The 11,595-nt window shown below is 58.5% G+C and overlaps 1 protein-coding gene across 1 annotated transcript in view; it reads left to right on the forward strand.

Moving 5' to 3' along the window:
• The window catches only part of Igdcc3 (immunoglobulin superfamily DCC subclass member 3), a 45,040-nt gene extending 38,974 nt beyond the window's left edge, over positions 1–6,066 (forward strand). Inside the window, exons 7-16 of the mRNA XM_048793216.1 lie at positions 138–275; positions 1,527–1,685; positions 2,699–2,864; positions 3,120–3,367; positions 3,565–3,729; positions 3,810–4,001; positions 4,112–4,216; positions 4,645–4,783; positions 4,877–5,084; positions 5,346–6,066. Of these exons, the coding sequence (XP_048649173.1) occupies positions 138–275; positions 1,527–1,685; positions 2,699–2,864; positions 3,120–3,367; positions 3,565–3,729; positions 3,810–4,001; positions 4,112–4,216; positions 4,645–4,783; positions 4,877–5,084; positions 5,346–5,567 (1,742 nt within the window). The 3' untranslated portion in view covers positions 5,568–6,066. The remainder of the gene's footprint in view (positions 1–137; positions 276–1,526; positions 1,686–2,698; positions 2,865–3,119; positions 3,368–3,564; positions 3,730–3,809; positions 4,002–4,111; positions 4,217–4,644; positions 4,784–4,876; positions 5,085–5,345) is intronic.
• Positions 6,067–11,595: the final 5,529 nt, after the last annotated feature.

Below are 11,595 nucleotides of genomic sequence, written 5' to 3' on the forward strand. Positions count from 1 at the left end.
CCTGTGGGGCTGGCCTGGGGGAATGATGTGCGAGACGCCCTGGTTCCCTGGCATCTCTCTGCCCACAGGACCTGGTTTCCGGGTGGGGTTTGTCCTAGGTTGTGGGTAGGTGAGAAAGTGCGGCCTTTCCCTCCCAGGCTCAGGCTCCGGGGCCTACAAGGAGCCGACCATCCTGGTGGGGCCTGAGAACCTCACCCTGACCGTGCACCAGACCGCAGTGCTGGAGTGTGTCGCCACTGGCAACCCGCGCCCCATTGTGTCCTGGAGCCGCCTGGGTGAGCCTCATCCCACAGCCTCCACCCTGCCCCCACCCGCCCCCTGGGAGGCGGTTTCATGGTCTCATTGCCCAGCACTGGGGGGGACTTTGATTCCTGTTTGTTCTCGTGGGGGTCAGTCCTCTCCCTGCGACCTGAGGAGGGGCTGAGTTCCCCCTCCTGGCAGGACCAGGGACGCAGGCCTGCCCACTACATTCTCCCTCCCCGTGCAGAGCTGGCTTAGCTCCCTGGGTTACCCCATCCAGTCCAGCGCTGTCCCCTCTTTGCCCTGGCCTCAGCCCTCCAGAACCCTCAGCGCAGAGTCTCCTTTCTCTTGCACTCACCCATGCCCTCTGTACCCTGTTGCACCCTGAGCTGTGCAGTCCCAAGCCCCCCAAATCTCAGCCAGTCATCCAGCCCTGGCTCTGGGCTCTCCCAGTCTCTAGCCTGGTCCCCTAGCCCCCCAGCCTAAATCCTGAGGCAGCTGAGGGAAGAAATGAAAGGGTGCAGATGGGCCCACATTGTCTGAGCAGAGAGGTCACTGGGGGAAGGAAACTCTGGAGGGGTGGGGTGGGGTCGCATTCACAAGGAGACTGTGCCACATTGTAGCAGCTGAGTGATCAGGGAAGGAGGGGGCAGCAGGCGGGATAATGGAGTAGATTTCACCACTTCAGGGACTGAATGGGGAGCTGTCTCCTTGTGTTCTGACTGTGCTAATCTGATCCTGGGGTGGGGGGAGGGTCTGGGTCCCTGGGAGAGGCTGAGAAGAGTGGCCTCACCATCAGGAGCCAGTAGGCATTGCCGGAACCATCTGGTCCAGCATTTCCCAAAACACGATTAGAAGGGACAGAATGCTCAGTGGCCTAACAAATTCGGGAAACAAAGTTAACCAGGTTCCTTAACTGCAGGACTTCTCAGAGCCTTTATATTAATGGTCATTTTAACTGACCATCCAGAAGTGGAATGGATATTTGACCGTGGAATTTTTTTTAAGAGAGACAAATGAGGTTGGGAAAAGTTGATGGAATCCAAAGCCCTTCCTTTATGGACTGAGAAATGGGAAAGGGACTTGAAAGTTAGCAGCGAATCAGCAGTTACTGTGGAATCAGGATGCTGGACCCTGCTGTGGGCGAGAGCACTGGCCTGCTCTCTGCCACCTCTGGGGGCAGAAGACGGGGGTGTCAAGCCAAGATGAGGGCTCTGGAGAAGACTGATGGAAGGGTGGACCCTCTGGAATGTTCCTGTGCCTCCCCTCCCCCACTTCCTTCTCAGATGGCCGCCCCATTGGGGTAGAGGGCATCCAGGTGCTGGGCACGGGAAACCTCATCATCTCAGACGTGACAGTCCAGCACTCGGGGGTCTACGTCTGTGCGGCCAATAGGCCGGGCACCCGGGTGAGGAGAACCGCCCAGGGCCGGCTGGTGGTACAAGGTAGGGACCAGCCACGCCGGAAGGGGGGCCCTCCGCACTGCCCCTCCTCCTGTCCCTCCCCTGCCCAGTCCTGCCGCTTCAGCATCCCATGTCACCCTGTACCCACTTATGCCCTGTCCCTTGCCACTCACCAGGTCCCGGCAGCAGCTCTTGGGAGTCTGGGGGACTCCCTCGGTTGCGCAGCCCACGTGCCCCCCTCCTCCCTGGAGTCCCGCTGGCCACCCCCCACCTCGCTCACGTGCCCCCCACGTGCCGTTCTTATTCACACGTGTGGCACTAACACGCTCACACCTGCCTGCCTGAGGCTCCCTGCGCGACTGTCATTTTCACACGTGCTCGTCAGCGCCCGCTGCATGTGCAGAACGGCCTGGGCGCCCAGGGCACGGGGCCCCTGCCGCTGACCAGGTCAGCCCTCCGTCCCCAGCCCTGGGGCTCCACTGTCCCCGGCCTTGGATCTCCATTCAGGAGTGGTTGTTCCCTCCTTGAGAGCAGAAGGGATGGGAAATGGGGGAATTAGGAACTTAAATGCCGCTTGTTTAGCATTCCATGTGCCGTTAATCTGTCCAGATGAAAGTGATGGAGCATTTCATTTCCCGGGTGTTAATAGAGGCCTGAGGCTTGGGATTGGAGGAGAGCGGAATGGAGTGTGGGGCTGGGGGGCCGCTCCGAGGGCTCATCCATCTCCCCGTCATTACCGCCTCCGAGGTGCAGCCAAACCTATTAGCACATTTATTTATTTAACAATTTCCTGAACTGGGAGCTCAGCTTGATTGCTTTCGGATACAAATGTCAGTCTTTTGAGTAGTGGTTACAATGGAGTCCTCTCTTGGGTCTGCCAGGGTAGAGGAAGGAGGGAGGGAGGCTGGGGTCCTGCTAGCCACATGGGGAGTCTCCAGGGGGCCATGAATGTCCCAGCCCACCTCAGCCCCACAGCTGCCTCCCCAGCCCTTCACGGGCAGCTGTCTGTCCCCTCTCTACCTGGCTCTCACCACTCAATGCTCCTCTGTGCCCAGCCCCGGCGGAGTTTGTCCAGCATCCCCAGTCCATCTCCAGGCCAGCTGGAACCACAGCCATGTTCACCTGCCAAGCCCAGGGTGAGCCGCCCCCTCATGTCACGTGGTTGAAGAATGGCCAAGTGCTGGGGCCAGGAGGCCATGTCAGGCTCAAGAACAATAACAGGTGTGTGTGTGTGTGTGTATGTGTGTGTGTGTTCGCATGTACACACTGTTGGGGAGAGGACTGGGGAAGAGAGGGAAGGGGCCTGGGTAGTGGCCTAGTAGGCTGTGCAGTCCCACTGGGGAAGAGCACGACACTAGGACCGGAGACTCAGGTTCGCGTCCCTGGGAAACCTCAGTCAGACAAGTTGCTTGTCTAAAGGGACCCAGTTTCTCCATCCCTCTCAGGAGGGGACCTGAGGCTCTCCTCTCCTTGCAGCACACTGACCATTTCTGGAATCGGTCCTGAAGATGAGGCCATCTACCAGTGTGTGGCCGAGAACAGTGCTGGCTCGTCACAGGCCAGTGCCAGGCTGACCGTGCTGTGGGCCGAGGGCCTGCCTGGGCCCCCTCGCAATGTCCAGGCTGTCTCTGTGTCGTCCACTGAGGTCCGTGTGTCCTGGAGCGAGCCCATGGTCAACACCAAGGAGATCATCGGCTACGTCCTGCACATCAGGAAGGCGGCTGGTGGGTGGGCCTGGGGGGCACAACCAGCTTTGCACCCCCACACCGTTGTTTCCCATCCCTTTCTACCCTGAGTGTCCCGGAGAGCACCCTCCTCTCCTTCCCCCACTGCGTCCCCACTGCCCTCACTTCACAGGTGTTGGCAAGGTTGCCTCTTGTTCCTCAGCCCCCCCCCCCCGCCCTGCGCTTTGCCTCCCCAGACCCTCCAGAACTGGAGTATCAGGAAGCAGTCAGTAAGAGTACCTTTCAGCACCTGGTGGGCGACCTTGAGCCCTCTACAGCCTACAGCTTCTACATCAAGGCCTACACACCAAGGGGGGCCAGCTCAGCCTCCATGCCCACCCTGGCCAGCACCCTGGGTGAAGGTGAGACTGGGTGTAGAGTACAAAACCACAGACAGAAAGTTTTGATGAAGCCCTCACATCTTGGCCTCCTCTGCCTTTAGCTCCTGCCCCCCCGCCACTGTCCGTGCGGGTCCTGGGCAGCTCCTCCCTGCAGCTGTTGTGGGAGCCCTGGCCCCGGCTGGCCCAGCATGAGGGTGGCTTCAAGCTCTTCTACCGCCCTGCCAGCAAGGCCTCCTTTACGGGTCCCATCCTGCTGCCTGGAACTGTGTCCTCCTACAACCTCAGCCGGCTGGGTGAGGCTTGGGGCTGGGCAGGGAGGAGGCGGTGTGGTAGGGTCACCTCCCCGCACCCTGCCAGGATGGAGCTGGCTGGGGGGCAGTTTCTCACAGCCTCCAACCCCCAGACCCCAGGGTGGTGTACGAGGTAAAGCTGCTCGCCTACAACCAGCACGGGGACAGCAACGCCACTGTCCGCTTTGTGTCTTTGAGGGGAGCGTCTGAGAGGACAGGTGAGGGCTGGGACGGGCGGTGGAGCTACATTGGCCTGAAGGAAGGAGGACAGGGCCTGAGGGGCGGGGGGAGCAGACCAGGTAGGAGGGTGTAAGCCTGTAAGCGCACAGGCTCAGACCTGTGGGAAGCTTGCTGTGTGGCATTCTGTGTGGTGTTGGTCAAACTACTTACCCTCTCTGAAACACAGTTTTCTCCTGTACAAACAGGCATAATAAAGCCTGTCTTAAAAGCCATGGCAAAGTGCTATTCCCAATATCTGGCTCAGAGTTGGTGCTCAGTAGCTGGTAGAAAGAACTGGAAAGGTTGGGCTAGTGTCACATAAGTGAAGTGGAGGGCCTGACTGAGGGAGAAGGAGCCCCAGAGGCTGGGTGTATGGGGGTGCTCCAGGCCGGGAGAGCCGCAGCCCCAGCCTGCCCCTGCCCATTAGCTCTGAGCCCACCGTGCGACTGTCGGAAGGAGGATGCTGCCAACCAGACGTCCACCACAGGCATTGTCATTGGCATCCACATCGGGGTCACCTGCATCATCTTCTGTGTCCTCTTCCTGCTGTTTGGTCAAAGGGGCAGGTGGGTACTGGGAAGGGCAAGAGGCTGGCTGGGGCGGAGGCTCAGCCCTTGGGACTCCTGCCCCGGCGTCCTCTAATTCTGCTTACCCTTTAGGGTCCTCCTTTGTAAGGATGTGGAAAACCAGCTCTCCCCTCCCCAGGGTCCCCGGAGCCAGAGGGACCCTGGCATCCTGGCCCTGAATGGGGTGGGCCGCGGAGAGCGAGGCCAGCTGGGCCGAGGTGAGAAGTGCGTGGACGCCAAGGAGCTGGAGCAGCTGTTCCCCCCAGCCGGGGTGGTGGGGCCGCCTGGCTCCAGGCCCACTGTGAGTGCCAGAGAAGCTCCTTCGACCCTGACCACTCTCCCACCCTTCCCCCCCTCATCTTGGCCTTGGTCATTGGCGTTAGCCAAACTCTGGGTCTTCTCTGGGCACAGAAGTCCTGGCCATGCTCCTCTGCACCCCTGTCGGGCAGAGGCCTGAGGTCTAAGCCCAGGGGTGGGATGGAGCCTGAGCCCGGCCCTGGGGGGGTCTCTGGGCCCTGCCTGGGTCCTCCTGCTGACCCTGTATGCTTCCTTTCCCCAGCAGGATCCCACAGCCCCTGTCCCGTGTGAGGAGACCCAGCTCTCCACGCTGCCACTGCAGGGGTTTGGCTCTCTGGACAGGAGCGCGACAGAGGCCAAGACCCCCTGCACAGGCCCTGTGGCTGCCCCGTTGCCTCTGGACAGTGGCCCCGACCTCCTTGGAGAGGGACAGGTGACCCAGCTTTCTGAGGCACCCGCTGCCCAGCCAGCTCACTCCGGACAGTAGCCAGGGCCTGGCAGGCTCTGCAGGGGGTAGCCCCCCGTTCTCAGGTCGAAGGCAAGAGTTCTCCTGTTATGTGGGCTTCAGGTGGCCCTGGGCTGCCCAGCACTTCTGTCCTGACTGGAGGCCCGGGTGGGCCAGGCCAAAGGGGCCTCGGCAGGGACCCCGGAGCTGGAGGGGCCCTAGGGAGCCTTCCCTCCTCAGACTGACGCCCTGGCTGCTGCCTGGTCCCCACTTGCCTGGGCACTGGGTGGCTGGCGTCCCTTAAACGGAAGCGAGAGGAAGGTGAACTAGACTCAGAGCCCCCCCTGGCCGGCCGCGCGCCCTGCTCCCTTGTCTTCTCAGGACCGAGTTCTGCCCTTTGGCTCAGCACCTACCTCAGCCGGAATGAATGTCCTCGGGGGAGTGGGGTGGTGGTCTAGTTCCTGCCCCACAGAACCCGGATGCACCTACCTCAAGCCCCTCCCGGGCGCCCCTCCCTCCCCACGTGTTGTCCAGATTAACGGCACATGGAATGCTAAACAAGCGGCATTTAAGTTCCTCCCCATTTCCAGGTGTGAAAGAAAACGTCTACCTCAAGGCTCTGGCTCCGGGGCCTGCGCCCTGGACCCTCTGCCCGGCCTCTGCTTTGCCCGGCCTCTGCTCTGCCCACTGCCCTGCTGCCTCCCCCAGAGGAGGCCCGGGCCCAGTGACCCATGGGGCCTACAGAAACGAAGAGGGAACTGGTCAGAGGGAAAAATGTGAAAAAAGCCAAAAATGAGAGGAAATGGATTCCTCGAAATGTAAATCCTTGTTCCAAACTAGCCACCTCCCAGCAGCTGCCATCGCCTGCCTCCTGCCCACGCGCTGTTACCCTCTTGGCACACCTGTCCCCCCATCGGGATCCCCACGACCCTCTCCACCTGGGCCTGGGGAGGTGGAACGTCACCCATAGCCACAGCCTGTGTCCTGTCCTTCCTCCTGGGGCAGCCTGGCCCCCAAAGGTGCAGTGCGTGTGGTGGGGGGGGCGTCCCTGGCCAGGTCCCCAGCCCTCGGTGTGGCAGGCCAGCGGCTGACCCTCCGGGGCCCTGGACACCCTCTGTCAGCAGATGTGGCCGGGAGGTGTTTTGATGGAGGTGTGTTAAGGGCCCTTGTGACTTTACCTTTCTGTTGTGAACTACTTAGGTGAAGAAGAAGAAAAACCAAGGAAACAAATACCTATTTTTGGTTACACTCAGAAACATTTTTTTAAATAGAAGAACTTTTTTTTTAAAATAAATAAAAGATACGTGTATTCCTGAAGAATGAGACTAGAACCTAAAGTCCTTTGACCCCCACCCTCTAGGGACACCCCACCCTGAAATTTAGTTCATTAGCCGAAGAAGGTAGAATTTGTGGTGTTTTCCTAGGAAACTAGAGTAGTGTCCTGTGGACTGGGGAAGGGTGGTCCTCCCTCCCCAGGGAGGGAGAGGGCAGTGCCAGACCCCGGGGCTCTGAGGCAGTCCCCTGTCTGCGCAGAGACTTCCTTCTGGAGCCCACTCTCCCTTGGGGAGGGTGGAGCTGGGCCACCTGGCCTGACTTGGGTTTTGTCACACACTACTCATTTTGACTGAATAAAAGTCCTGTTGCCAAAGTGAACTTGAGCATGTTGGTGGCTGTCAGCTCCCTGGGGAGGGGCGGGCATGCTGGGTAGGCCAGACACCCACGAACTCCCCCCCCCACCCATGGTGTCGGAGCTTGAGAGGATGACGGCAGAGCCCGGTGCATCATGACAGGCACTCACCAGGCTATTTCCACGTGCCAGGCAGGCTGTGGGACCTTGTGCTGCCTTTCGGGGTAGACACCCTAGTGACTGTCCGGCTTCAAATTCCAGACCTGAAATCAAGAAAGGGAAGAGAGGAGCCAGGTGTGGTGGCGCACACCTGGAATCCCAGCAACTCTGGAGGCTGAGACAGGCAGATCGAGAGTTCAAAGCTGGCCTCAGCAACCCTGTCTCTAATAAAATACAGAAGAGGGCTGGGGATACAGCTCAGTTGGTAGAGTGCTTGTCTTGTATGCACAAGGCCCTGGGTTCAATCCCCAGCACCACAAACAAAAGGGGCCACTGGGGATGTGGCTCAGTGGTTAAACACTCCTGGGTTTAATCCCTGGTATCAAAAAAAAAAAAAAAAAGGGAAGAGAGGGACAGAAAGAGCCAAATCTCCTCCACCCAGATGGGGCACGCCCCAAGCCTTTGTCCAGGCCAGGCTGCCTGGTTCCAGGGTCTGCCTGCTGACAGTCTCCTTAGCCCCCAGTGAGGACGCTGAGACTCCAAGGTAAAAGCCGCCCAGGACTGAGCCTCCTGGACAGGAGCTGGGGGCGCTGTGTGCTTTTCAGGTGTTGTCTATGAGAGGCTTTCCTTCCCATCCTAAACAGGAGGAAAATGAGGCTGACCCAGTGACTTTTTCCAGGGCACCCAGCCGGGACCGCTGGGGAGGCCTCACCATTCCTCTACTGTCCTCTTGGTCCAGGTTCCTGAAGTCAGGTGTCCAGGATTGCTGAGATTGGCCAGAGGCCAGGGGAGGCCTGGCTTGACGGTAGTCATGCTGACCAAGATCTGAAGGTCTGAGCTGACCCCAAGCCTAGTAGGAGGCAAGGATGTAAAGCAGCTGCTACTGAAGTGGAAAGCCAGGCCTCACTCCTGAGGACTCTGCAACTGTGGGAGTCAAGTTCTCCCCCCAAAACTCCTTTGCAGAGGAACATACCAGGATGGTGGTTTATAAAGTGACATCCCCACTGTGGCTGGGGTGTGGGGAGCTTCATGGGGTGGGGGGTGGTTGTCACTCTCCCCTCCCACCTTCCTCCAGAGCAGCTCCACGTTTCTCTGTCCTGTTTTGAACTCTGTGGAATTTCAATCGAAATCAAGAGTCTGCTCCTGAAGGGATGCTTTTGGTGGTGGTGGTGTAGGAATGGAGCAGGGAAAGCCTCTGGCCCGGCGCTTCTGGAAGAGACCTGCAGGACAGGGGGCCACAGTGATAGTGTTGGGGATGGACGCTGGTCCAAGCAAGAGAAGCCCAGGCCCGTGTGCTGTCTGTGCTGAGTCTCCAAGGAGTGTCCCCACTTCCCCTTATTATCCTGGGGAAGGTCTGGCCCCGGCAGAGGGGAGATGGCACCTTTCTTACACAGCCCTTTACACAACTCCGGCAGCCCAAGGGCTACGGGGGAGGGGTGTGTGTGTGAAGCAGTCACTGTGCGGGTGGGAGTCCCCCCCAGAGCCACCTCCTCAGAAAGTCCAAGACGCTAGCACTGCCACCAGAAAGGTGCCCAGAGACCTTTAGAAACCACCCCAACATGGTCCCCTGAAATGTGCACACAAGTCTCATGCAACTGTGGCCAGGCCTGTTCCTGCCCCCACTGGGCTCCCTGGCTAAGGCAGGAAAGCTGGGAGGAGGAGGGGAGTGGCCCTGAGGTGGCAAAGAGCCCAGAGGCCGAGGTTGGCGAGCCCCGGTGCCCCAGCCCCCCACACCCTCTTTGGGCATCTAGGTCTGGCAACGTGCCCTGCTCCTCCGAGGCCCCGAAACAACTGCCCCAAACCCAGGTGACTTAATGCACTTCCTTTGCCTTCTAGCCGTGGGCAGGGCTCTGGGGACAGCGGTCTCTGCTCCACTCAACACCAGTCAGGGAGGCATGAGGCCGAGGCAGGAGCCATCTGAAGTCTCCACAGGCCCAGGTCCAGTGGGCGGCTGGAATGGCTGTCACAGGGGCCTACACGGACACACCCTCCCAAGGATGGTGTCCTGGGGGCGAGAGCCAGGAGGAAAGTGCACCATCATGTCTAACCTTAATCACCAAGGCTGGCTGTATTCAAGGAATTTGAGGGGAATTAGATCCCACCATTTGAGGGGATGCCAAAGAATGCGGACACATGTGTTTTGTTTGTTTCTCTCTTTTTTGGTGTTTTAAAATGACCACAGGAGCACGCAGGAGGACAGCTGGGAGCTGAGAGCTGGGGAGCCAGGAGGCAGGAAAACGCCACCTGGTGGCCCTCATGGTGAAGGTTGGGGACATAGCAGCAGCAAGGGGGTGGCTGGTGGGCTGCAGGAGGCAGAGAGTGTCCCCAGTTCCTGAGCTGGGACCTGTTTAGGGGCCTCATCCCTATTATTGGTCAAGATTGGTCTGAACGTTCAGTTAGAGGCACAGGGTGGGGGATCAGGCCTCTGCCAACTCCCTGAAAGTGGCTTCTCCAACTGCCTGCTCTGTCTCCTCATGTGAGGGGCCAGCAGTCAAGGGCAGCTGATGCTGGTTTGAGACCCCCACCCACCTGGAATGGCAGGTGTCAGAGTGGCAGAGCCAGCGGGAGGGGTCTGTGGACCCCCATGAGACTGGCGCAGCAACTGAGGACCCAGGAGGGGTGTGAGCGGCTGCAGGCGACAGGGCAGTGGGCAGCAGTCCAGCCACACCCCACCTGGAACCCTCCCCCTCAACCAGCCGGACCAGTGGCAGACCCTCAGTACTGGACAGAGTGGACAGAGGGAAGGCAGAGGGGAGAGACTGGAGACCCCAGGGTGGGAGGTGGTGAATGGGGGGGGGTCTTCCTGGAGAGGAGCTGGGACAGGTGGCAGTTGACTGGAAACAGGTGAAGCCAGAAGCCACCAAGGGTGGGCACCTGTCCTCAATTCTGGGATCAGGTTACAGTCAGGGAGGGGACAGGTAAACCCATGGCCCTCCCTCAAAGAGGCCTCATAAGTACTGCCCTGGGCTGGTCCCTCTGGACCACCTTGGAGCAGGGAGGGTTGGGGAGGGGACTGGGGCTGAGACGAGGGCTGGGGAGGAGCAGGGTGGGAAGGCCCTTCATGGGCTGAGCAGACGTAAGCTGGACTCTGAGCTTCCTGTGCCACAAGCCACTGCCTCGATGCAGCTGTCTCCAAGTGACAAGCATGGATAGCATCCCCTGGAGCTGAGAAGGGTGGCCCTGAAGTCCAATGGCTCTGCCACTCCCCAGTCATGTCACCGTGAGCAGATTATTGAACTTCTTTAGGCCTCACCCCCCCACACCTAAAGCAGAAATAATAGGCCCTCCCTCGAAGGGCTGTTGGCTCTGCTGGCCTCTGTGCAGAAATCGAGAAGCTGATGCTAAAACTTATATGAAGTTTTACCCCAAGTAGCCCAATCTTTTTTTTTTTTAATATTTTATTTTTTTAGTTTTCGGCGGACACAACATCTTTGTTTGTATGTGGTGCTGAGGATAGAACCCGGGCCACACGCATGCCAGGCGAGCGCGTTACCGCTTGAGTCACATCCCCAGCTCCCCAAATAATCTTGATGACAAGGGAGAACAAATTTGGAGGACTCTAGACTCTCTGCTTTCCACACGTACTACAAAGCTACAAAGTGACACTGCCAGGTGTGGTGGTGGCACACACCTGTAATCCCAGCAGCTCGAAGGCTGAAGCAGGTCGACTGTGAGTTCAAAGCCAGCCTCAGCAACTTAGTGGGGTCCTAAACAACTTAGTGAGACCCTGCCTCTAAATAAAAAATAAAAAGAGCTGGGCTATGACTCAGGGAGAAAGAACCCCTGGGTTCAATTCCGAGTTAAAAAAAAATGTGGTACTAGCATAATAGAGACCTATGTAACAACAGAATACAATTAAGACTCCAGAAATATTCTCACAATTATGGTCAATTGAATTTGGACAAGGGTGCCAATGCTTTTTCATAGAGAATTGTCTTTTCAACAAATGATGCTTGATGGGCTGGGTATGGGCCCATACTCAGGAGGCTGAGGCAGGAGGATCACAAATTGGAGGCCAAATGATGCTTGATGGGCTGGGTATGGGCCCATACTCAGGAGGCTGAGGCAGGAGGATCACAAATTGGAGGCCAGCCTCAGCAACTTAGCAAGACATTATCTCAAAAAAAAATTTTTTTAAAGGGCTGGGTGCAGCTTGGGTGCACCTGGGTTCAATCCCTAGTACCAAAAAAGGCGGGGGTGGGGTGTGGAGCAGGGAACTGGAACAAGGAGATATTCACATGCAAAGAATAAATTTGGGGGGCTGGGGATGTGGCTCAAGTGGTA

The sequence above is a fragment of the Marmota marmota genome, unplaced genomic scaffold (genome assembly GCF_001458135.2).
Source record: "Marmota marmota marmota unplaced genomic scaffold, marMar, whole genome shotgun sequence".
NCBI lineage: Eukaryota > Metazoa > Chordata > Mammalia > Rodentia > Sciuridae > Marmota > Marmota marmota.